This window comes from Zeus faber (genome assembly GCF_960531495.2).
Source record: "Zeus faber genome assembly, chromosome: 20".
Taxonomy (NCBI): domain Eukaryota; kingdom Metazoa; phylum Chordata; class Actinopteri; order Zeiformes; family Zeidae; genus Zeus; species Zeus faber.
In genome coordinates, this window is record NC_137207.1 from 16,010,978 (window position 1) to 16,034,070 (window position 23,093).

At 44.3% G+C, this 23,093-nt stretch overlaps 1 protein-coding gene across 1 annotated transcript; it reads left to right on the forward strand.

The window, feature by feature from the left end:
• The first annotated feature begins 1,594 nt into the window (after positions 1-1,594).
• On the forward strand, positions 1,595-21,611 carry col1a1b (collagen, type I, alpha 1b). Its single transcript, XM_080021419.1, has 51 exons — positions 1,595-1,795; positions 3,420-3,611; positions 4,285-4,304; positions 4,645-4,677; positions 5,363-5,455; positions 6,352-6,420; positions 6,788-6,832; positions 6,970-7,023; positions 7,576-7,629; positions 7,830-7,883; positions 8,245-8,298; positions 8,391-8,444; positions 8,631-8,675; positions 8,826-8,879; positions 9,009-9,053; positions 9,222-9,275; positions 9,915-10,013; positions 10,303-10,347; positions 10,445-10,543; positions 10,668-10,721; positions 10,844-10,951; positions 11,222-11,275; positions 11,455-11,553; positions 11,670-11,723; positions 11,852-11,950; positions 12,420-12,473; positions 12,974-13,027; positions 13,164-13,217; positions 13,358-13,411; positions 14,013-14,057; positions 14,175-14,273; positions 14,466-14,573; positions 15,247-15,354; positions 15,489-15,542; positions 15,655-15,708; positions 15,840-15,947; positions 16,260-16,313; positions 16,467-16,520; positions 16,648-16,809; positions 17,312-17,419; positions 17,743-17,850; positions 18,320-18,373; positions 18,601-18,708; positions 18,871-18,924; positions 19,085-19,192; positions 19,387-19,440; positions 19,655-19,762; positions 19,877-20,159; positions 20,358-20,548; positions 20,712-20,954; positions 21,089-21,611. Exons 1-51 carry the CDS (start codon positions 1,714-1,716, stop codon positions 21,233-21,235), a joined length of 4,341 nt encoding a protein of 1,446 aa, XP_079877545.1. The 5' UTR covers positions 1,595-1,713; the 3' UTR covers positions 21,236-21,611.
• Positions 21,612-23,093: the final 1,482 nt, after the last annotated feature.

A 23,093-nucleotide genomic window follows, 5' to 3' on the forward strand; every position in this document is an offset into this window, starting at 1 on the left:
GGGGCGGTGTCAGATCCTAAAAGCACAAAGCTACAATTAAGACCATATGACCAGAATGAGCTTACACTGTAAAGTCGCTGCCAAATGATGTGTTTTATTCAATGAAGTGTCCAGATCTTTCACAAACACAACAACCTACAAACCGACGGCATCACCTGACCGGAGCAGGCGGCTGGCACCACGCACAACCCCATTGCAATTACGAACGAATCATAGAATACATCAGAAATGATACCAATTTGACATCAACATGGCTGACACTGATGTATTTTAGAAATGTCAGCCGTTGAAGCCAGGACGTGGTCCGCTGAGCCGTGCGTGTGAGAGGAGGACAAACGGAGACTGGACCGTGTAGTTAAAGAGAAGCTGCAACGTGTCCACAGTGCAAGCACAGTGCTTTGAGACCCTGCCAAATTCTCCTCTCTCTCTCCCCCCCCCCTCGCTCCCCCCCCCCCCCCTCTCTCTCCCTCCCTCTCTCTCTCTCTCGCTCAGTGACTAACTCTCTTTCACAGTCTCTCCTCCATGTCAAACATCATATGGGGTGGGCCAGGCCTCATCCGCTTGATGCACGTAAACCCCGTATCGTGAAGGACGTGCGATGTGTGATAAAAAAATTGTGAAAATTGATGATGCATAACGTATAACTCTTGTGGACCCTTAATGCTGACGTCAATAAATACACATGTTCCCGAAAGAGTCTGCAGGTAAAATCACATGTGATCTGCATCCCACTTTGCTTGGTTCTGCATGACAACCATGCAGGAGGAAGGGCCACAGCTGAGCCAGAACCATCATTCAGGACCAATTTTATTGGTGTACATTCACAAATACAAGTATGTTCTGTATCTTAAAACAATGCATATGATCGCCAGATGAAAAATGACGTGAACATGATTTGATGGACGTGTACACGTGTCCTTTGATGTCATTTCTCGTCCCGGTCTTGAAACCATTTTTGCTGCTGTAGCATAGAATATCCTCGGGGATTAATGGAGTCTGATCTTATCTTAACGTATCTTGTTTCTAATATTTGCAAATACTTTCACAGGAAAAATGTAGAGACGGAATTTAAATAAACATGAAATTAATATGCATTTTAATCTTGCCCTTGTGGTTATAAATAATGCTGCCTTCATCTGCAAATGTTACTTTAACACCAGCACCACTTTTTTTTTTTTTAACATGAGCAAAAATCAAGCCTCCAAACAAGTTACAACAGGAACGTCTCTAGGAAAATGTCACTACCCCACAGTGAAACAATGCAAATAATTTACTCTGTTAAAAAAATCTATTTATCCAAAGGTCCAAGCATTTAAGAAAAAGGCCATCCAAACGAAGGCTGGGGGTAAATTCACAAGCTCCACTTCAGGAAAAATCCACCGCCAACCTGCAGATGATATCCAAATGGAGCAAGGCATCCACGTTGAACAGTCAAAAAGTGAACTTGTGTGCAGCGTGTTTTAAGGCGGGCCCCTCATTGAGATGGAGGAGGGACGTGCACGATGCGCAGCATCCCTGCTCTGCAACAGGACCTCCCCAAAAAAACTTTCCCCCATATAAAAGCCATGCTGGCCCATTGGTTTAGGCAGTCGGGAGTTTCTGCTGGGGTCTGGATTGGAGTTGCACAGACAGGACCCTGACTTGCATGAGCGTCTGAGGAGAGACAGGATTCCCCCCCTTGCCTCAAAGAGTCTACATGTCTGACTTCTAGACATGTTCAGCTTTGTGGATATTCGGTTAGCGCTGCTGCTCAGCGCAACAGTGCTTTTGGCCAGGGGTCAAGGCGAGGATGACAGTAAGTAGGAATTTTTAAAAACGTTTTGAACTCCTTTAAACGTTTTTGGTTTTTTTGGGGGGGGGGGGGGGGGGTTTGCACAAGATCGGGAAAGCACTTTTGGGTTGATGATGTTCTGCTGGAGACATGGCTCCCATGTAGTGAGCAGAGATGTGAAAATGTGTTATATATATATATATATACTGTATATATATATATATATATATACACATATATATATATATATATATATATACACACGTTATATATAAAGGGGGATAAGTAAGTTTTATTTTCTTGGGAGTATCATTTCCTTTGTTTGGGGATCGTCTCTCACTGGGGAGCAGATCCAGATGTTTATTGCGCCCTGCAGTAAAAGGAGCGCACCAGGGGAAGTTGTTGCGCCTGTTGAAACTTTGGCCAGGGGACGTGGGGATCAGACTACAGACGACTAAGAACTTTATTTTTTTTTATTATAAAAACGCTTAATCAAATGTAATTTTGTGTGCAAGTGACTTAAAATCACCAGTTCGGGGGAAAAAAAAAAAAAAAAGCTCAAGTCTCTCTCAAACTATTTTACATGCGCCCGTTTTTCTAATTATGGCATCACTGCTGAACAGATGGAGATAGTTTTGTGCCAAAAAAAAAAAAAGGCTTTCTTATTTCTCCCCGGCAGTTAAACACTAAATTAAGCAGCAAGTTGGTGAGAAACAAGAATACATTATTTGGCACAAGGATAATGGAAAACGGTCTGTAAATGTGTGCAGACGTCAGCGCGCCAGGGTGTGCTGAGGAGCGCACTCACAGGTGAACGGCGCCCCCTCCTGGCCGCCAAGGCGTAACTGCAGCCTCAAAATAATGACCCTCCCTAAATATAACATCATCGTCCTCGTATGGTTGAAATGGCCAACCCTTCCAACTCACCAAAACCACATTTGAATTGAAAAAACATTTCAGTTTCCCACCGAAACGTTCAGCGGTCAACTTTAAACAAACGTGCAAATATTTGAAACGTATGCTGTAAACTGCTTCCCCGCCTGATTTCATGGCCTAACGTATTGTTTCGAGAGACTTTATATCCAGCAATTACATAGTAATTTAATTCATTTCTTATTATTTTTTTCCTAAAATACAATTGTATTCAAACGTTTTAATATGACATACAAAGGACAACGTAACATAAACGGTGCGCTGGACAAAATACCATTTCAAGTTAACAATTCAACAAATTCGTCTTCAATTTATCGTTAGTGAACACGAGTCGTTACTCACGCTTTTCAACATTGACCATGTGAAGCTAACCTGACTTGAAAGGTTGCTTGACCTTTGACCTGCCAGTAATAACTTGATTAGATTTGTATTGTGATGACAATGGTCGAAGTCTATGTTGTCTATGTTGGGATGGGCGTTATAAAATAGGTTCCATTACCTTGTAATTGCTTACCTTGCTTAAACAGCTTCCCACCTCATATTGGTGTCCAACTTAGTGCCTGCTTTAAAACCACCACGTCTCGCCTCGTTTAAACCGGCTCCTGGCCGGCTCGCTCACAGAGGTGTCCTCCTCAATGCCTTATTCGAACCACCTTTTTTTTTTTTACTCCCGATCGCTCGCAATAATTCCTCCGTCCCCCCCTTTCCCCCTCAGGCACGTTCAGCAGCTGCACGCTAGATGGACAGTTGTACAACGACAAGGATGTGTGGAAGCCAGAGCCCTGTCAGATCTGCGTGTGCGACAGCGGGACGGTCATGTGCGACGAGGTGATCTGCGAGGACACCTCCGACTGCGCTGACCCCATCATCCCCGACGGAGAGTGCTGCCCCTTCTGCCCCGATGATGGTACCCACCCTTGATCACTCTCAGCGTTAACTGTCTGTCGTGGCGCCCCCTAGTGGCCCCCTAGGCCCATTTGAGGCCCCATGGGCTCACTGGCCTAACGTGGACTATAAGGCCCTAAGCCGACCATATTCATTTCTTGAGGATTTGAATCCGACAAAGATTCGCTTTGGATTACGCTTTGATTTTTTTAATGAAAAACGTATTTTTATTGTTTTCTTCAATGACGGATTATACCCCTCCTCGTTGGATTTGTCTGAGAATGAGTTTGTCTCCCCTCCTTCAGAGCCGCCTGTAGGGGTTCTACGGCGTTTAAACGGGGCTCGCGTGTCCATACGATTTGGCCCGATTCTATTCAAGTTTTTTTTTAACCACTGTGACTTTATTTCGACACAGTACCGTAACGAGGTTTGAAGTCGTGCCCTGCCTTGGAACGGCAGCTTTGACACACTTACTTACCCTGACCTCACACCAACACAGGCCTACAGCATGCTCTTAATATATATATTAAGTATATATGTATAAGTGTATACTTATGAATATATACTTAATTTACTAACTATATAAATAAATAAAATAAGTTGAAAAATATACATATTGAAATATATTCCTAAATATTTACTGACTTAATTATGTACAAGTGTTGACATATTATCCTTCTTTATTGGTTCCTTAGGTTCTCCAGCACCACCAGAGGTACGTAATGGACGTGTATTTATACTTTGGGTTTTTGATTGAAGACACTATTGATAAACGTTGTATAGGTTTCTGGCCTCAAACGATTGTTAATCATCCTGGGTTTAGCCGGAATTTCTGGTGGCGTTCGCTTTGTTTGTGAACGTAGTCTGTGAAATCCACTTTAACCTGAGCCTCGCGAGGTCCTGAGTAATCACCGATAATCTGCATGTGTGTTTCCAAGTCCTCGTTGCGATGGCGTCCCGGTTCAAAAAGCATGTGTGATGTCGGGGTATAGAAATAGACATTGTGGTCAAGCGTACCTTCTCAAAATGTCGTATTTTTCTCCGCCTCCTCTCAGGATAAGGACAACGTTGGTGAAAAGGGAGACAGGGTAGGTTCCCGGCTCACTCCACACGCCGTCCTAATGAGGCAACATCAGACCTGTCGGAACAGATTTAAAGAAAATATCATTTGCAAATGAAATCACACCCGCCTGTGAACTTCTTCCTTGTTTTTGGATGAATTCATTCATTCATGAAACTTCATTATTTAGGGGTTTGTCGCTGATTATAATCGGATGAATGTGTTTTTCAACCTTTCTGAATGAGTCCTACTTAAACCTTGACCAGTCAAAATAGCATTCATGATTTAATATAATAATAAAAAATACAATGCAGACTGCTTTGCGTCCACGGCCCGGCCTCCGTCATGATATGAACCTTCATGCAAAGGTCATCAGATCAAAAGGTCATTGAAAGGTCAAGGTCATTAACCAAACATCAAATCCTGCATTGATAATCTATAAAATAATGCAGAAACTAAATGAGTGAGCATTCATTTATAACCTTCATAGTCTTTCAAGTATTTTGATGTAATTTAGACATGAAAAAAGGGCTTTTTGTAAATCTTTTTTGGATTAATTTAATTTCTGTAAATAAATTAAACCCATTTCTACATTGCCTAAACAGAGCGCTTTTGTGGGACTGACAGGAGAAATATACCCCCATAGGAAGTGAATTATTTTGAATAATAGATGACATGTTATTAAGTAGAATTTGCCTCCTTTGTTTAATCAGGGTCCTCCCGGTCCTCCCGGCAACGATGGATTGGACGGCCAGCCCGGCCTCCCCGGACCTCCTGGACCCCCCGGAACCCCTGGCCTTGGCGGAGTAAGTTGTGCTTGTTCTCATAGTCAGAGTTGAGTTAGGCCCGAAGCGAGGTCTACGTTCAGTTCCATCGTCGAGGCTGGCACCATGTCCACCCTGCACCAATTTGGCATGAGGCCTAATCCACGGAACGAGGCCGACCCCCCCTACTTCCCCGATCTTAGAACCACGACATCAACCTTGAGTCTCTCAGCAGAGACATGCTGAGAGACAAGCCCCATGTAAGGTTTGTTTTTTTAAGCCAGAGAGAGGCAACCACTCTCCTTGCCCGCTTCAGCACTGGCAGCGTGGACAGCTCCACAGGTCCAGGATTGCTGTTTTTGGGGAAATAGGTCTAAAGGAGCAGGAGATAAATAAACTCTGCAAAACCCGTAGTCCTTATACTGTGAGTATTGTAGGAAGGGCCCGTCGAAGCGAGACCACACTCTTTTGCTCCATTTCACCCCATAATATAATCCGCATTCCAGAATTCTAGAAGTCAAGTCAAGTGTACCTCAGGTGGGTCGGGAAAATCTCCCCGAAAACCAAGTGCAAATAGGAAGCAACCTTGAGACGGGGCCCGTAAGAGGGACGCCCTTTCAGGACGGCCATTTCATTTTCCTACTGCCTTTTAACTAAATTTGAACTTAGTTAAAATGACACAAGGCTGTCAACACTATCCCAGTTGACCACTAAATTACCTTTAAAAGAAGAAACCCCCAAAAGAAGGGGCAGTTCAGGCGCCCCTCTCTGACATTTTGTGGGTTGTTTTTTTTAGTCGGTTACATAATACACATATAACACAAAAATGATGTTTACAAGTTTTCTTATCCTCCTCTAAAATATATCACCGATGAACGTTTTGATTCGAGGCGTTGTTGTGATAAGCAGTGATTGATTATGTCATTTTCTCCCCACAGAACTTCTCTCCTCAAATGGGCTACGTCGATCACTCCAAATCCAGCGGCCCCCCTGTTCCTGGCCCAATGGTATGAAAACCCCGAAATAGCACCTCCGTGGTTTGTTAAGAAGAATTGTAAAACCAAAAAATGTCAAGAAGTTGTAAACCTCTGTTACTTTACATGTAGAATTCAAGTTGTAATCTATTGATAAATAGTATTTTGACCTGATACCATTATAATATCCAGATTGGCAGAAATCATATATAAAACATCAATATTGTTATGATTGTTTGATGACGATTGTTACATGATTATTTTGCATAATCACGTATAAAGCAAGTGTCAACAGTAGATGCTGTCTTCTCTATCCTAAGTGATGTAGACTTGGTTGGAGTTTGATACCTCCCTCCTTTTACACGGGTAGAGTCTAACATCTTATTATTTTGATCGACAGGGTCCCATGGGTCCCCGTGGTCCTCCCGGACCTTCCGGATCCTCTGTAAGTAACCTCAAAAAATCAAAGTCGTTGACGGATTAACACTCACACCAGATACATGTGAAATCTTATCGAAACGTGTGTGCACTTGAAAAGACAACCGCATTCTGTTGACGTGCTCTGTCTTTGCTGTCTCACAGGGTCCTCAGGGTTTCTCTGGTCCCCCAGGCGAGCCTGGTGAGCCCGGTGCTAGCGTGAGTATACACAGTTATCTTATCTTAAGTATCCTATCTACCCAGATGAAATCAGGGTGGTGTGTGTGTGTGTGTGCATGTGTACGTGTGTGTGTGTGTGTGTGTGTGTGTGTGTGTGGCTGTGTGTGTGTGTGTGTGTGTGTGTGTAAATGTGTGTGTGTGTGTGTGTGTGTGTGTATGTGTAAAATACTGGTGTGCTGACCCTGTCCATTCGACCCTGATTGAACTTGTTCTGTTCGTACTGCTCCACCACCTGTACTCTCTGTTGTACTTCCTGTCCCAGTGCCTCACTGACACACATATGCGGAGTGTAAACACATCCCTCCTCTCAACTCACCCCTCCCCACCCCAACCCCACATCAGTCCACCCATCCACACACACACACACACACACACACACACACACACACACACACACACACACACACACACACACACACACACACAGTCCACTATTCCACATATTATTGGATATGTAGCAGCTCATTTGAAAGATTAGACGTCAAAATTAAACATTCATCTTCTTAATAATCCCTTGTTTCATCATGTTAGGGCGCCATGGGTGCTCGTGGAATTGCCGGCCCCCCTGGAAAGAACGGAGAGGATGTGAGTGTTCCGTTGATTATTTGAAGTAAAGTAAGAAGGAGCACGCATGTTTGCAACCATCTTAACATTTGTCTTGATGTTGACGTCCTCGATGCTCCTACAGCACAAAGTCAATGTCGGCGCAAATTCAGATGTATTAGACATAGTGGTACACATGAATCTGTTGCCAACAGCGCTGTGTGTGTGTGTGTGTCCTACAGGGTGAGCCCGGCAAAGCTGGACGTCCTGGTGAGCGCGGTGCTGCCGGCCCTCAGGTGAGTGACACGCAGAGAGTTCAAAGGTCAAGTAATGCTCAGTCAAACAAATGCATCGTATTTTCAAACCCCCAAAGGATCGCGAATCGAATACATTAAAAATACATATTGATGCACTACCCCCAGCCCTACGAACACACACACACACACACACACACACACACACACACACACACACACTGTCAATTAGCCTCAACTGATTTCCTTCCACAACACTGACGTATGTTATAATCTGTTTCCAATACATATTAAGGACAATTCAGGATAAATGGTCCTAATGATATAAAAAATACTTGTATAATACTTACATTTCCCTTTCCCTCTTTTCATTCCTCTTTCTCTTCTTCTTCTTCTCCTGCAGGGAGCCCGTGGATTCCCCGGAACCCCCGGACTTCCCGGCATCAAGGGACACAGAGTGAGTGTCGAACTGGACGCCGACGTCCACAGTTCCATTGCAAGCTCCGCGCTGCATCCAACCGTTCTGATACCGTCTCGTTTGGTCCTCAGGGTTTCAGCGGTCTGGATGGAGCTAAGGGAGACGGCGGACCCGCTGGCCCCAAGGTAACGACCAAACCCCCAACCTCTGGACAGCAACTCCAGAAGCCAGACATCTGCTGTTTCAGTCATGGGGATACCTCATGGAAATACTGAGGACTTCAGGCTGTATTACGGGGATTCACGATGCCGATGTGATTTTTCTTTGCCCTGGGTTTAAAAACCCTTCTTCCTTCTGCGTTTGCTTCACAGGGAGAGGCTGGTTCCCCTGGTGAGAATGGTACTCCTGGCTCTATGGTGAGTGCATCTCCATCCTTCAGAATGCACAATTGGTGTTATTTGTGAAGAGGACCGCTTCATGGTCATAAATGTTAGGAATTGAAGAAAAAAAAACACAGAAGCACTTCCTCAGAGTCCCACAACATTCGTGCCTTTCTTCTTTCCCAGGGTTCTCGTGGTCTTCCCGGTGAGAGAGGCCGCCCCGGAGCAGCTGGTCCTTCTGTAAGTTTTTTAAAAAAGAATGTAATGTTCAAAAAAAACCCACCTGATGTGCTTCAAACGTGAAGCTGTTAAGGACATGACCGTTTTTTAAATGAACGCTTAATCGTAACCTTGCAACCTCCCCTGCAGGGAGCTCGCGGAAACGATGGAAACAGCGGTCAAGCTGGACCCCCTGTAAGTAGAACTTAAGTCGAACTTAATTTCTGCATGTCTGAACATATGTCCCCATCACCTATTTAAGTTTACCTGTTGGCAACACACAGTCTAACGGATATCATATAGCTTTAACATTACCTCTGTCCACACTCTTCTCAAAACTCATCTGTTTTTTTTATCCACTAGGGACCCACCGGTCCTGCTGGAGCCCCAGGATTCCCCGGAGGTGCTGGAATTAAGGTGATCCCCCCCTCGCATGCTGTATCTGCTTCCCTCTCAGCTGCCCACCCTGTTATCATGAGAGGGGAGACTAGGAATTACAGCTGCGGTGGAATTAAGAGCAACGTCACCCTGCCCATTTTTGGGAGGAAATGGCACCAGCTCAGCTGTCACGCAGTCTGGACCAATTTACTGCTCCTAATGAGTAGTTGGGAATCTCATTGGATTCGAGGAGGATTAAGTGCAGCCTAACACGTCCTTTCCCAACCGCAAACTGCAAGAGTCTGCTGACAATAATCATCGCCGGCGGCTGGATGCACTACTTATTAAACGGAAATCTTGTTCTGCGCTCCTGCTGTGGGACTTTTCCCTTGAGGAGCCTTGACAAAAATGCGTGCTCCCAAATTGCTCCGTGTGTGTCTCATTCTCATGAATAATTAAACCGTATCACGTCATCATATCAATACCCATAACAATCAATACCCATCATATACCTGTCAATAACAGTTTACTGTATAGACCATCAGACAGCACTATGCTACTTTCAATAGCACCCCCCCCCCCCCACACACACACACACACACAGATGCAGTTTTACGCTGTCAATCGCCTTGTTGTCCTGTCATTAAACGTGGCTGTTTGATTTGTTTCCTATCACAGGGAGAGACTGGTCCTCAGGGAGCTCGTGGATCTGAGGGACCCCAAGGAGCCCGCGGTGAGGCTGGTAACCCCGGACCCGCTGGAGCCGCCGGCCCTGCTGTGAGTAGAGCTCAAAGGCTTTCCTGTTTTGCTTTGCTGTCTCTAGCAAAACCTTCTCTTCATCCTCTAAAAATTGTGTAGTTTCCATCCACTGCAGATGGCTTCCCACAAGTGATATTAAACTGAAATCCGACATTTATTATAACACAAGCTTGTAAGGCTTATATATTATTCAATCCTTTATAGTCAAGTCATTCCAATTGATACGGTCAGAATTATTTTAACCATGTACTCAATGACATGTCACTAAATAACCTAAAATGCCCCATTTTTCTCTTCTTGATAATAGGGTGCCCCTGGTTCCGATGGTTCTGCTGGTGCTAAGGGTGCTACTGTAAGTATGATGTGTATTCATCAGTCTAATTGTTCTCAGATAATAACAAGCCTAGCACGTCAGGTGTCCTAACATTCACACCCTTTTCAATGTGTAGGGTGCCGTTGGTATCGCTGGTGCTCCTGGCTTCCCCGGCACCCGTGGCCCCGCTGGAGCCCAGGGAGGCGTCGGCGCATCTGGACCTAAGGGCAACAACGTGAGTAGACCATTTGATTAGATTGTTGGCATGGTATTTTGCAAGAAGTCTTTCTAGTCAAAACCATGTTTCAGTGCCTGACGGATTTTTTTTCTTCTTCTGTGTCTGCGCATGCTGCCAACAGGGCGAAACTGGTGCCCAAGGACCCAAGGGAGAGCCTGGTGCCCAGGGAGAGCCTGTAAGTTTGATAAATATCACAACGTCCTACCGTCTGGGACTATTCCCGATCATTCCTCGTCACATTATTTTACCAACCTGACTTTGATTTCACGTGTTTGTTCTATCTCCTCTGCTTCCCAGGGTCCCGCCGGTGTTCAGGGACTTCCTGGACCCTCCGGAGAGGAAGGAAAGAGAGGTGGCCGTGGAGAGCCCGGTGGTGCCGGCCCCCGTGGACCCCCTGGAGAGCGCGTATGTCACTTTCTCTTCTCCATCACCTGCATCCATCATTTATGTATTTTATCCATAACATCTCAAGGAAAGCAATACTCAACATGAACATAATCAAATAAAGATTTATATTTCAGTATAGAAAGCATTTATTTTTTGTTCTGCTGAAAGCCATTATAGTAGACGTAAAATTCCCAGGGGGATTCAGACTTCCAGTAGTGTCACTTGTGTTACTTGTATTTTATTCTTCCTGTTTTGTGACATTTTGTGTGTGTACTTGCATTTATTTAGGGTGCCCATGGTGCTCGTGGTTTCCCTGGTGCTGATGGAGCTGTTGGAGGCAAGGTGAGTTTGTGCATCCACCCAAGAAGTCTCAAGTCCGTGTTAGACCAAAATTTGTCATAATTACATTAAAGCTCAATAATCACTGATACATGCTGCATTTCCAATATCTGACTTTTTAAGCAACAGTAACACAAAAGATTCAAATAGTATGAGGAATAAATCAAAAACCTTGTTGACAGGGAGGACCTGGTGAGCGTGGTGGCCCTGGCCCCATGGGAGCTCAGGGAGCAACCGGCGAGTCCGGACGCAATGGTGAGCCTGGAATGCCCGGATCCAAGGTGGGTTTTGCTCTATGGTGCATTAAAATTCAACATTAACAAAAGATTTAAGCAGTGAAACATATAAAGCACGAGGGGTTTGAAAAGAGTTTTAAGAGCATCCTGTCTCTCCCCAGGGTGTGACTGGTAGCCCCGGAAGCCCTGGCCCCGATGGCAAAGTTGGACCTGCTGTAAGTACCAAAAAGTACCAAAAATATATATGTTTTTTGTGTACAGAATGTGTACGTGAGCGTGTATGTAACAGGAAAATACACGAAAATACCTGTTCCATATTCTTATCCCTCCTGATGCTTTACAGGGTGTTGCTGGACAAGATGGCAACTCTGGACCTCCCGGTCCCGGTGGACCCAGAGGACAGCCTGGAGTCATGGGTTTCCCCGGACCCAAGGGAGTTTCTGTGAGTTGACTTTCATTTTTTTACCAAAAACTGCCTAAAATGCTAGTAAATATTTCTCAACCGAGGTGTATTTTTAATCAGAATCAGAATCAGAAATACTTTAATTATCCCAGGGGGGAATTTTAGCCCCTCTTTATATCACTTATGTGAATGTCAAGATGCCTCACCCTCACAATTAAATCAAGAAACCAATCAGATTCCCAATTAGAATTAAAATGAAGAATATATACGGTAGGAATGAGATACAGCCATAACATACATCTACCATCAAAGTGCAGCAGTACAAATCGTGTACAAATGATTAATACCTCTTATACAGTAATGCTTAGATCGCTTTTATATTTGTGCCCCCTAGTCACGAAAAGAGGAAGTAAAAGTTGCGGCAGCTTTTGTCGGCCAGGTTCTGTGTTGTCTGGTTTAATGTTATCTTTTTGACTGAAAATATGAACATTTGGTTGTTTTGTTTTAGGGTGATGCTGGCAAGCCTGGCGAGAGAGGACCCGGTGGTGCTCTTGGCGCTGTTGTAAGTACTAAGCAAATTGTTTACCACTAAGCAGGTTTATAAACGGAACCTAACCCCGAGGCTCGAGTCAACTCATTTCGAGGTCTCGAAATTGGATTGGGTCTTCAAAGCCCAATCTGCAATTTATTTTGATGTAATTTTTAACACTGAATGAAAAACAGTCTAATCTACACGATTCATGTTTTTGTTTTCTTTCTTAAACAAATAGAAAGTCAGAAAATACCCATACCTTCTGCTCAACTTTTCAGCTATTTGACAACAATTAAGAATGTTTGAGTTGTTCAAACACAATAAAACAATAAAATAAAACAAGTCAATTGACTGGTGCATAATAGAACCGCCTTGGCAAAAAGAAAAACCTTGTCAGTCAGCCTAGCACTCAAGTTTGAGCTCCATCGGTCTTGAGCTGGACTCGCCGCCTTAAAGTGACATGACCACGACCAAAATAAGTGTTCTGTTTCAAAATAAATATGTATCATCTGTGATGCGTTTCCCCCTAGGGTGCCCCTGGCAAAGACGGTGATGTTGGTGCTCCCGGACCTGCTGGCCCTGGTGTAAGTACCATCTGACATCCCATATTACCATAACTAAGTATCAGAGGGCACATGATAGACGAATAATGTGAAATATTTACAGGGTTCATTTCCACGTCACGGATTCCTTTCAATTTGTCTGCTCTTCTTCTTCTAGGGACCTGCTGGAGAGAAGGGAGAGCAGGGACCCGCCGGATCTCCCGGATTCCAGGTAGGTTTTTTGGGGTTTTTTTTTTACAGCACATCAGCCACCTGAACTTCACCCTTTTGTGAAGAAAATCATTTCTAACAGGGTCGCCAATCAAATTTCAGGTGTAAAACCATACATTTTCTTTCTCATCATTTGTGCAGGGTCTTCCTGGACCCCAAGGTGGTACTGGTGAGACTGGCAAGCCCGGCGAGCAGGTTAGTGCCCCATTTTTTTTTAATTAATTTCCAACCCATCCATATTTCATTTCATAATCTCAACTTGCCAAACTCATAAAATAGGCATGCACGTGCAGTTATGCACCAATATTTTGAAATGTACAGATATTTCAGACATGGTAGTTACACGCGACTTCTCAGCTTACACAAGTGAACTACATACTGTAGCACACATAAGATTGCATATCTGAAGTGAGGACATGTTATGTCAGCACTTTTTTCATTACACACATCCCATCCGGTTATTTTGTGCGTTTCAGACAAGAGAAAAGTAAGCTTCTAAAGAGGGATGACTTTTAGAGTTTGATAAGAGGAAACCACTAGGGCAGAATGGTACCTGCAAGGCCTTAAGCTTAACCGAGGTCAATACAATACGGATCAAATATGACGTCATAATATTGAACGACGAATGTTAAAGTGCTTTTACTTTTGATACACAAGTACATCTGAATTTGAGTACTGTAATACTTTTACCTGTCTAACACTGAATGGAGAAATTTTACCAGATCATTGGTATGGATAAAGGACACTTAGACACTGATTTTGCCACCCCCTCCTCCCCTCTCTCTCTCCTGCACAGGGTGCTCCCGGAGAGGCCGGCCCATTCGGCGCATCTGGTCCTAGAGTGAGTAAACATTGAACTCAGATTCAAACTATGAAGGTTGTCTCAGGAGACAACCCCGGGCGTCTACCGTATTGTTCACATACCTTTGACGTCTGATGTCCTCTGTCTTTTACTTAGGGCGACAGAGGTTTCCCCGGCGAGCGCGGAGCCATTGGTGTTGCTGGTCCCACTGGACCCCGTGGTGCCGCTGGTCCTTCCGGTAACGACGGTGCTAAGGTAGGCTGTCAATCAAAAGTCTGACATAATTGGTCAAAATCAATTTCAACTTGCAGTTTGTGTGTGTTGTCCAGTCAATATAGTATATCACAGCTAACCATATGCATGCTGCTAATCATATGAGTGCAGAATAATGACATTCTGCCTTTTTTTTTCTCCTGCGTGTGTGTGTGTGTGTGTGTGTGTGTGTAGGGAGAGACTGGTGCCAGTGGTGTCCCCGGTGGTCAGGGACCCCCAGGAATGCAGGGAATGCCTGGCGAGCGTGGCTCTTCCGGTCTGCCCGGTATTAAGGGAGAGAGAGTGAGTAACACACCTGAGAGCACCTCTTAAAAGACACTTGGGCAGGTACTGAGAGGGAATCACTGAAACCTTTTGGCTTTAATGATCGCAATTAAGTAGTCAACATTGAGTGTTCTGTAAAGGGTCCTCAGAACTTCTGCCAAGTCCTCAGGCGCCCAATGACCCGACAGCACAGTTCACACTTTCTGCTCCACACTGATGTAGACGTTTACAGTGTAAATTCATGTGGAGTACAACATACACCTTACAACACCACACCTTACAACTTATTTGCTTGCTCATGAGCCCGATCATTCAAATCTTGTTCCTACACCTTAATGCTCTACAACAGGAGATTACAAAGAATGAGTGCTAAATGCTTGTGGGCTTGGTCATGTGGGCTTATCCAATCAGGAAGGGGGCAACCAATTTACGCTAATCATCATATAGTGTAATTAGTTAAAAAGGTTCACCCTATGCTCTCATCAGAGTGATTTACAAGAAATGTAAGAGTACATTTAAATATATTTTTATATTTTAGACACCTATAATGTCCGGCCCAGTTTACACAGTAAATGAAGTTTGCACAAATTATAATCCAAAATAAAAAATAAAATGGACATCCTCGCATTTCACACTCCTTGTACATTTGGAATTATGTTTACATCTAGTGAACTACTTTGTGTGTACCCAGGGTGATGGAGGACCCAAAGGTGCTGATGGTGGACCCGGAAAGGACGGCTCACGTGGCCTGACCGGTGCTATTGGACCCCCCGGACCTCATGGTTCCCAGGGCGAGAAGGTGAGATCCACCAGGATGAACTGAAACCATATAAAAGTCAGAATAAATGCAATAAATAAATAACTCAAATAAAATTCATATATAAAGCCATGGGAACAACTAACAAAAAAATTATCCTCCCTCGTTGTTTCCAGGGTGAGGGTGGCGCTGTCGGACCTTCTGGATCCACCGGACCTCGTGGTTCCCCTGTAGGTTCATCCACAGAATGCTGAAAAACAAAGCAAAACAATTCATAGATTCTATGAAACAAGGTGATAATGAGTATTTAGCCTTTAACCTTTTTTTTCTTTTCTCATACAGGGTGAGCGTGGAGAGTCTGGACCTCCTGGACCTGCTGGATTTGCCGGACCTCCTGTGAGAACCTTGCTAATTATATAAAATACACACACACACACACACACACACAAACACACACACACACACACCTGTTCATACTTGAACCAATTGAACAACTTCTAATTAAAATGTGTATCGCCTCCCCACAGGGTGCTGATGGTCAGCCTGGTGCCAAGGGAGAGAGTGGTGACACCGGACCCAAGGGAGATGCCGGTGCTCCCGGACCTTCTGGACCCACTGGTGGTAGCGGACCTCAGGTCGGTCCCCACATGCCAAGCTACTCTGAGGACTTTGAAGAGTTTTGTCAAGGCCATAAACCAAATTCTGTTTCCTGCTAGGAGATATATAGATATAATATCCATATCATGACATATCGTTGGGGATTTTGTAATACTGCTATTTAGTAAAATGTTGTCTCTTAGGTGCATTACTGTAAAGTCATGCAGTTTATTGTGTTTGATAATTTTATGAAAGCACCAACAGCCATCCACAAAATATTGGCAAATTATCGACATCGAGGTATTCATCAAATTTTGTATAGGTTATTTAATCTGTGATCTGATCAACAGGGCCCTGCTGGTGCTCCTGGACCTAAAGGTGCTCGTGGTGGTGCTGGATCCCCTGTAAGTATCACACGTGCAATACCTTAGCAATATATAAGATAATGGTTGAAATACATAACAATATACTTTACTTTTTCTAAATATACAGTTTTTTGTTCATATTGATAGAGCAGACACACTTATTATTCTGCATGTGTCTGTGTGTGTATGTAGGGTGCTACTGGTTTCCCTGGATCCGCTGGCAGAGTTGGACCCCCCGGCCCCGCCGTAAGTTTCCAATGCCCAAATAAGCCATTTTCTTATACTCTCAGCGAGGTTATTTCAAAAACACTAATCACAAAACAACACACCAAATTGTCAGTCAGTCTAATTTGAGTCCTCCTGATGTTACCAGGGAGCTGGTGGACCCCCTGGCCCAGTTGGACCTGCAGGAAAGGAAGGACAGAAGGGAGGTCGTGGTGAGACCGGTCCCGCTGGTCGCCCCGGTGAGGCTGGTGCTGCTGGAGCCCCAGGACTTACCGGAGAGAAAGGATCCGTTGGCGCTGATGGAGCCCCTGTAAGTGATGCTTAAAAGTTACACAGCCGCGAACCGTAGGTCCTTAAAAAATGATAGGCAGGTCCATATCATGCGACTGAGACCCAGGACCTAAAAGTACCAAGATACCCACCTAAACACACACCCCTGAATGTGAAAACCTTACCTCCAAAACATATTTTTAGTCTTATCATATCAGGATATTTTTAATTACTCTATAGGACAAGTGAATGGCATAAAATACAAGCATTTCTTTAAGAACAGCTGTCCATTTAAGCTCTATGTTAACACAATATTGTGATATTTGATGGGAGATCTTGCACATATTCTTGGTTCTTGAGGCTATTTTACAGTAGTTTATCGTTTAAATTTTCAAACAGCTACATTTTTCTATGTTTCCTGTCTTTTCATTGCGGCCTGTTGATATGATATCACCCAACTGAGCGGCCAAATGACCCAAAGTAATCGATTAGGAATGCTTGTGTCTGCAGAAAGGTGGCTGACCACTGCTCTCTCTGTACAGGGTGCCCCCGGTATCTCTGGACCTCAGGGTATTGCTGGACAGCGTGGTATCCTCGGTCTGCCAGGACAGCGTGGAGAGCGTGGTTTCCCTGGTCTCCCCGGCCCAGGAGTAAGTCTTTGTCTCCGATTTTGATTGGCTCACTTGATTGGTCACATTTTAAATGGATATCTTGTCAGACGGTTGGCTGACGGTTGTGATGCAGGATCGAAAACACATACTTTTAATAAAAACACCAACATTAGGCTTTGTGAAACCCAAGCCAAAAGTTAAGGCATAGAATGCAACTGCACAAGGTTTTGAGTTAAAACATTTTTTCTATTGAAGGGTTAAAGCAGTTCTACATTTTAATAAAATAAAATGGTATTAATATACAGATTACTCCAGCAATATGTTGCACACACTTATTTCCTGACTTTTTTGTCTTTGTTTAGGGTGAGCCTGGAAAGCAGGGATCCTCTGGAGCTCTTGGTGAGCGTGGACCCCCAGGACCCATGGGACCCCCTGGACTGTCTGGTGCTTCCGGAGAGACTGGTCGCGAGGTGAGCTATGCGTACTGAATAGAAATCAGTAAAGACATTGTCTTATCACCGCAAGAAAAGGCCCTACACACTTGAACATGGCACGAACCTAGACCCACGTGGATTGTTAGAACTCAAACCCAACTAGAAAGTCAGTAGAACTGATGAAATGCTGTGTTATTAATATATCTCAAATCAGACAAAAGGGCAAAGATTTAAAAAAAAAAAAGGTTAAAGTGCAATTTGAAACAGATTATTCATTGAAAAGCAGTTTCAAATATAAACATTTTGAGCCTGGATTTAAAAGTAGTAAGTGTTGGAGCAGACCTGAGAGCCTCGAGTTTGTTCCAACCATAAGGAGCATAGTAACTAAATAAAAACTAAACTATAAGACATACAGCGATGGATTAAGATAATTTAAGATGAGATGAGGGGGAAATTCAGGAAGGAATATTGTGGAAACTGACTTATGTCACCGTTTATGTCTCAGGGATCTACTGGTCACGATGGTGCTCCTGGTCGCGATGGACCTGTTGGCCCCAAGGTAAGCATTCCACTATACGACACATAAATAATTATTAATTATATCTACGATGTATTGAAACAAGATTAACAATGCTAGTGTATGAACAAATATGCACAATCTGATAGTACTTGTTTAGTAAATACATATTGGCCCTGGGAACAAAGATGGCTACCCCAACATCCTCTGTATTGTTGCTGACACAACCTTTGGGATGGACGGCATTCGCTTCTCTGGTGAATCTTTAGGGAGACCGTGGTGAGACCGGCGTTGCTGGAGCTCCTGGTGCCCCTGGTGTTCCTGGACCCCCCGGAGGTGTTGGCCCATCCGGCAAGACTGGTGACCGTGGAGAGGCTGTGAGTGTCACAACCGCCTGCTTCCTTGGATCCATTAAGAGATCTATGTAGAGAAAATACTGTTTAACATGGGTAAAAACAATGTATTCCATCTGTTGGTAAATACTGTTGTGACTAGCGTATTAAAATGTAGTATGCTTTCCCTTTTTATTCCCTCTCTAGGGTGCCGCTGGTGCTTTTGGCCCTGCTGGCCCCGCTGGTGCCCGTGGTGCCAATGTAGGTTAAGTTTTATGCCATGCAGAGTTGTGATAATGCCTATTACACATATACACATAGTATGCATTTATACACATGCTAACTACCCACAAATTGAGCCTTTGCTTGGTCAGGGGGATTGATATCAAAGCTTTTTCTCTACCTTGTTGCTTTGTGTTAGGGACCCGCTGGTGGTCGTGGAGACAAGGGAGAGGCTGGAGAGGCTGGAGAGAGAGGACACAAGGGACACAGAGGATTCACCGGAATGCAGGGTCTGCCTGGACCTGCTGTGAGTAATTTCACATTTCAAGAATTTAGCGGAAGATTTCACGGTATTGACTAACTTCTGCAAAATAACTATACTATCAATCTATATAGCCTGGATTGTGAGGCGTGGGTGGTCAAGAAGCTTTCACTCCATCAGGTGTTCCAAATCACTGAGGTGACTTTGGGTTAAGTTTGGCGTTATTCCTTTTCACATAGGGATCCTCTGGAGAGCAAGGACCCGCTGGTGCCTCTGGACCCGCTGGACCCAGAGTAAGAACACAAACTCTCACACAATGACCAACACTCCACAGGCACATAAATGCCCACTTTGTATGACCGAAAGATTTTGCTTTGTCTTATGACTCAGGAGAACGTTTAGTGATAGGTGTGAGAAAAAGAACTTTAGAACACACTCAAATCAAATTTCAAGTTGTCCCGTAAGATTAATAGATCTTTAAAAGGTGATGTGGCTTTTGCTCCACAGGGACCCTCTGGATCCAATGGTGTCCCTGGTAAGGATGGCATGAACGGCCTGCCAGGACCCATCGGACCCCCTGGACCACGTGGTCGCAATGGAGAGCTGGGACCTTCCGTAAGTTTGAGCACATACATTTCTTTCCCCACTCACATACAAATACACACATAGAAACACACCCACCCAACCAGAAAAGTTTAGTATTTAAAATCCCACCATGGCAAAATTTAGGGTGCTCCTGGACTTCCCGGACCTCCCGGCCCACCTGGACCTCCCGGCAGCGGCTTCGACTTCATCAGCCAACCCATTCAGGAGAAGGCCCCAGATCCCTTCCGCGGCGGACACTACCGCGCTGACGACCCCAACATGATGCGCGACCGTGACATGGAGGTCGACACCACCCTCAAGACCCTGACCCACAAGATCGAGAACATCCGCAGCCCCGATGGCACTCAGAAGAACCCCGCCCGCATGTGCCGTGACCTGAAGATGTGCCACCCCGAGTGGAAGAGCGGTAGGTTTGATTCAAGGGAAATAGGTCAGGTGCCAAGTACACCAAGCTTTGTCCTACAAGTGCAATAGCTTGGTAAAACCTCGCTGACAATGCTTTTTTGGGGGTTTTAACACCCCCAATGATCGCATTTCTCTTGGATCGTCCTCCCCTGATTGACTTTGAATTCTAACCGTGCGATGTGCTCTTGCATTTGGACAGGCATGTACTGGGTCGACCCCAACCAGGGCTCTGCTCTTGACGCCGTCAAGGTCCACTGCGACATGGAGACCGGCCAGACCTGCATCTCCCCCGCCGAGTCCACCATCCCCATGAAGAACTGGTACCTCAGCAAGAACGTCAGAGACAAGAAGCACGTCTGGTTCAGCGAGTCCATGACCGGTGGATCCCAGGTAATAAATAACAAAAAAAAAAAAAAAAAAAGAGAGAGAATATTGAACCACTTAGCAATATAACTCGAGATACAATAGGAATACTCTCAGAAAAGCTACACCAGAATTGACCAGAACCGTTTAACAAACCAATACCCCCGCCTCTCGCCCCTCCTCTACGCAGTTCCAGTATGGCACCGATGGAGCTGACCACGAGGACGTCAGCATCCAGATGACCTTCATGCGCCTGATGTCCAACCAGGCCTCTCAGAACATCACATACCACTGCAAGAACAGCATTGCCTACATGGACTCTGCCTCCGGCAACCTCAAGAAGGCCCTGATGCTCCAGGGATCCAACGACATCGAGATCAGAGCCGAGGGCAACAGCCGCTTCACATACAGCGTCAGCGAGGATGGCTGCACGGTAAGCATCCGCGGTCCAGCCCGTCACCAAACACGGACGAGGGGGGGGGGGGGGGTGGGGGTGGAACAGCTGCGTAGTTACAGTCCTCATTCTATTCTGACCTTTGTTTCCGTTTCTGTTTCTTCCCTCGATAGTCGCACACTGGCGCATGGGGCAAGACAGTCATCGACTACAAGACATCGAAAACATCTCGCCTGCCCATCATTGACATTGCTCCTATGGATGTTGGTGCACCCGATCAGGAATTTGGCGTCGAAGTTGGCCCCGTCTGCTTCTTGTAAAAATGAAAGTAATATGGACATGAAATTGTTGTTTTTTTTCTAGCAGTCATCTCTAAATCTTTTTCTATGCATTCAAAACTCATTCGGCTGCCATTGGTCCACATGCTTAAAACTCCTCTACTGAAGACATTGTTTTTTGGGACTGCTACTTCCACCGAAACCGACCACACGGACACTTTAAAAGAATTTTGTTTCTTCTGGCAACAAGAAAATAATATATACTTGTGTAAAATTCCCCATGGAGTTTGAGAAAAAAAGAATTCCACCCACATGATGAACCACAGGTGACCTTTTTTTTTTTTACCACTGCAGAAGGACATTGAAAACAACAAATGATATGTACCATTTTCTGGTGTTAAATAAATTGTAAAAAGTGTGAAGTGTCTTCTTGTTCTAAATTGATCAACACCAAAAAAATAAAAAACACCATCTAACTGTTGCTCATAAAAGGGCAATAGAGCAAGGGAAATTCACCTTTATTTTGATATCTTTATGGCTACCTCATACAAGAAGTCACCCCCCCCAATTTCCTTCAAAATGCAACGGTATATTTTTACACAACTAACCTTTTTGGCCGTGTGGGAGGGGGGGATCAGTAACAGTCAAAGGTGCTATGATCCACTCAATGAGGTGCAGAACCTTTGGTGCTGGACAATTGACAAAATGGTCTTGTTAATGTAGTGCAATCGTTTTCTTCTTCAGTGTTGGTTTGTTGAGATCCGAAAATGGTGACACCTGCGGATGTAATGCATGCAATCATGTCTTTGTAGCTCTCTCTCAAAAAAGAGAAAAGAATAATCGACTCTTGTTAAATATCATTTTCCTGCCAATGTTTTTGACCCCGATGTCTGTATGCCCCTGTGGATTTCCCCTCTTCACTAAAACAGCACACATCTTTAAACCCCCTTTGTTCATGTTGTTTGTTGGTTTCTTTTTACTCGAGTTTCTAAAAAAGAAAAAGTAAAAAAAAAAAAAGTGACATCGAAGCAGACCAACTTTCAAAAGGGATATTCTGTACCTATTTTGTACATGTATAATAAATCAAGATGTTTTTAATTATTTTGGATGCTGAAATAAAGCATAAGAAGTGGTCTACTCAATGTTGAGGCTGGGTTTTCACTGTCCCGTGTGCAACTGTTGTGTAACTGGGATTTTATAGATAGAAACAAATACTTTTTGCATTTGAAACGGCGTTGAAGGGTTTGAAGAGTGCCGCGCTATATTAGACAGGTCGGCCTCAAGTTTGACGCCTCTGGTATATGTATGAGGTCAACAACAACCTTCCAGTCCGACCGTTCCACAACCGTTGCACTGTATTCAGTTCCTAATAAGCAGCAGTGAAAACAAGGCCACTTTAAAAAAAAAAAATCATATTACACTTTAAACATATGGAAGGGAAACTGCTTTATAATACAGTTAGGTCAAATAATTACTATGTGAACAGCCATTTTCTAAATACCTGTATGTTCTCCAGGTTCGTCCTCTTGTGGATTTGTCCCCGGAATATTGTTGCCAAATACAGCAATCTGTCACCTACAAGAGGACAGGTACAGTAATTGCGCCTCACTCCGGAAAATTCTACAATACACCTGTAACCAATTTCCTTTTAACTTAATATTTAAAATTGTCCACAAGCTATTTCAAAAAAAGTTTCTGTAAAAAATCAGTTTATTCAGACAGTCTCGATAGCAAGGTCATCCTAATATGACTAGAAAAGGCTTTAGATGAAGCGCTGCGCATCAGCTTGCCAGAGTAACGTCAATCAACCCTACATAGCCTCTGTGCAAAGGGCCACGCTGATGACCATCGTGGGAAACAACCCCAACATAAATCATTCTAAATAGATAGAAAGACATAA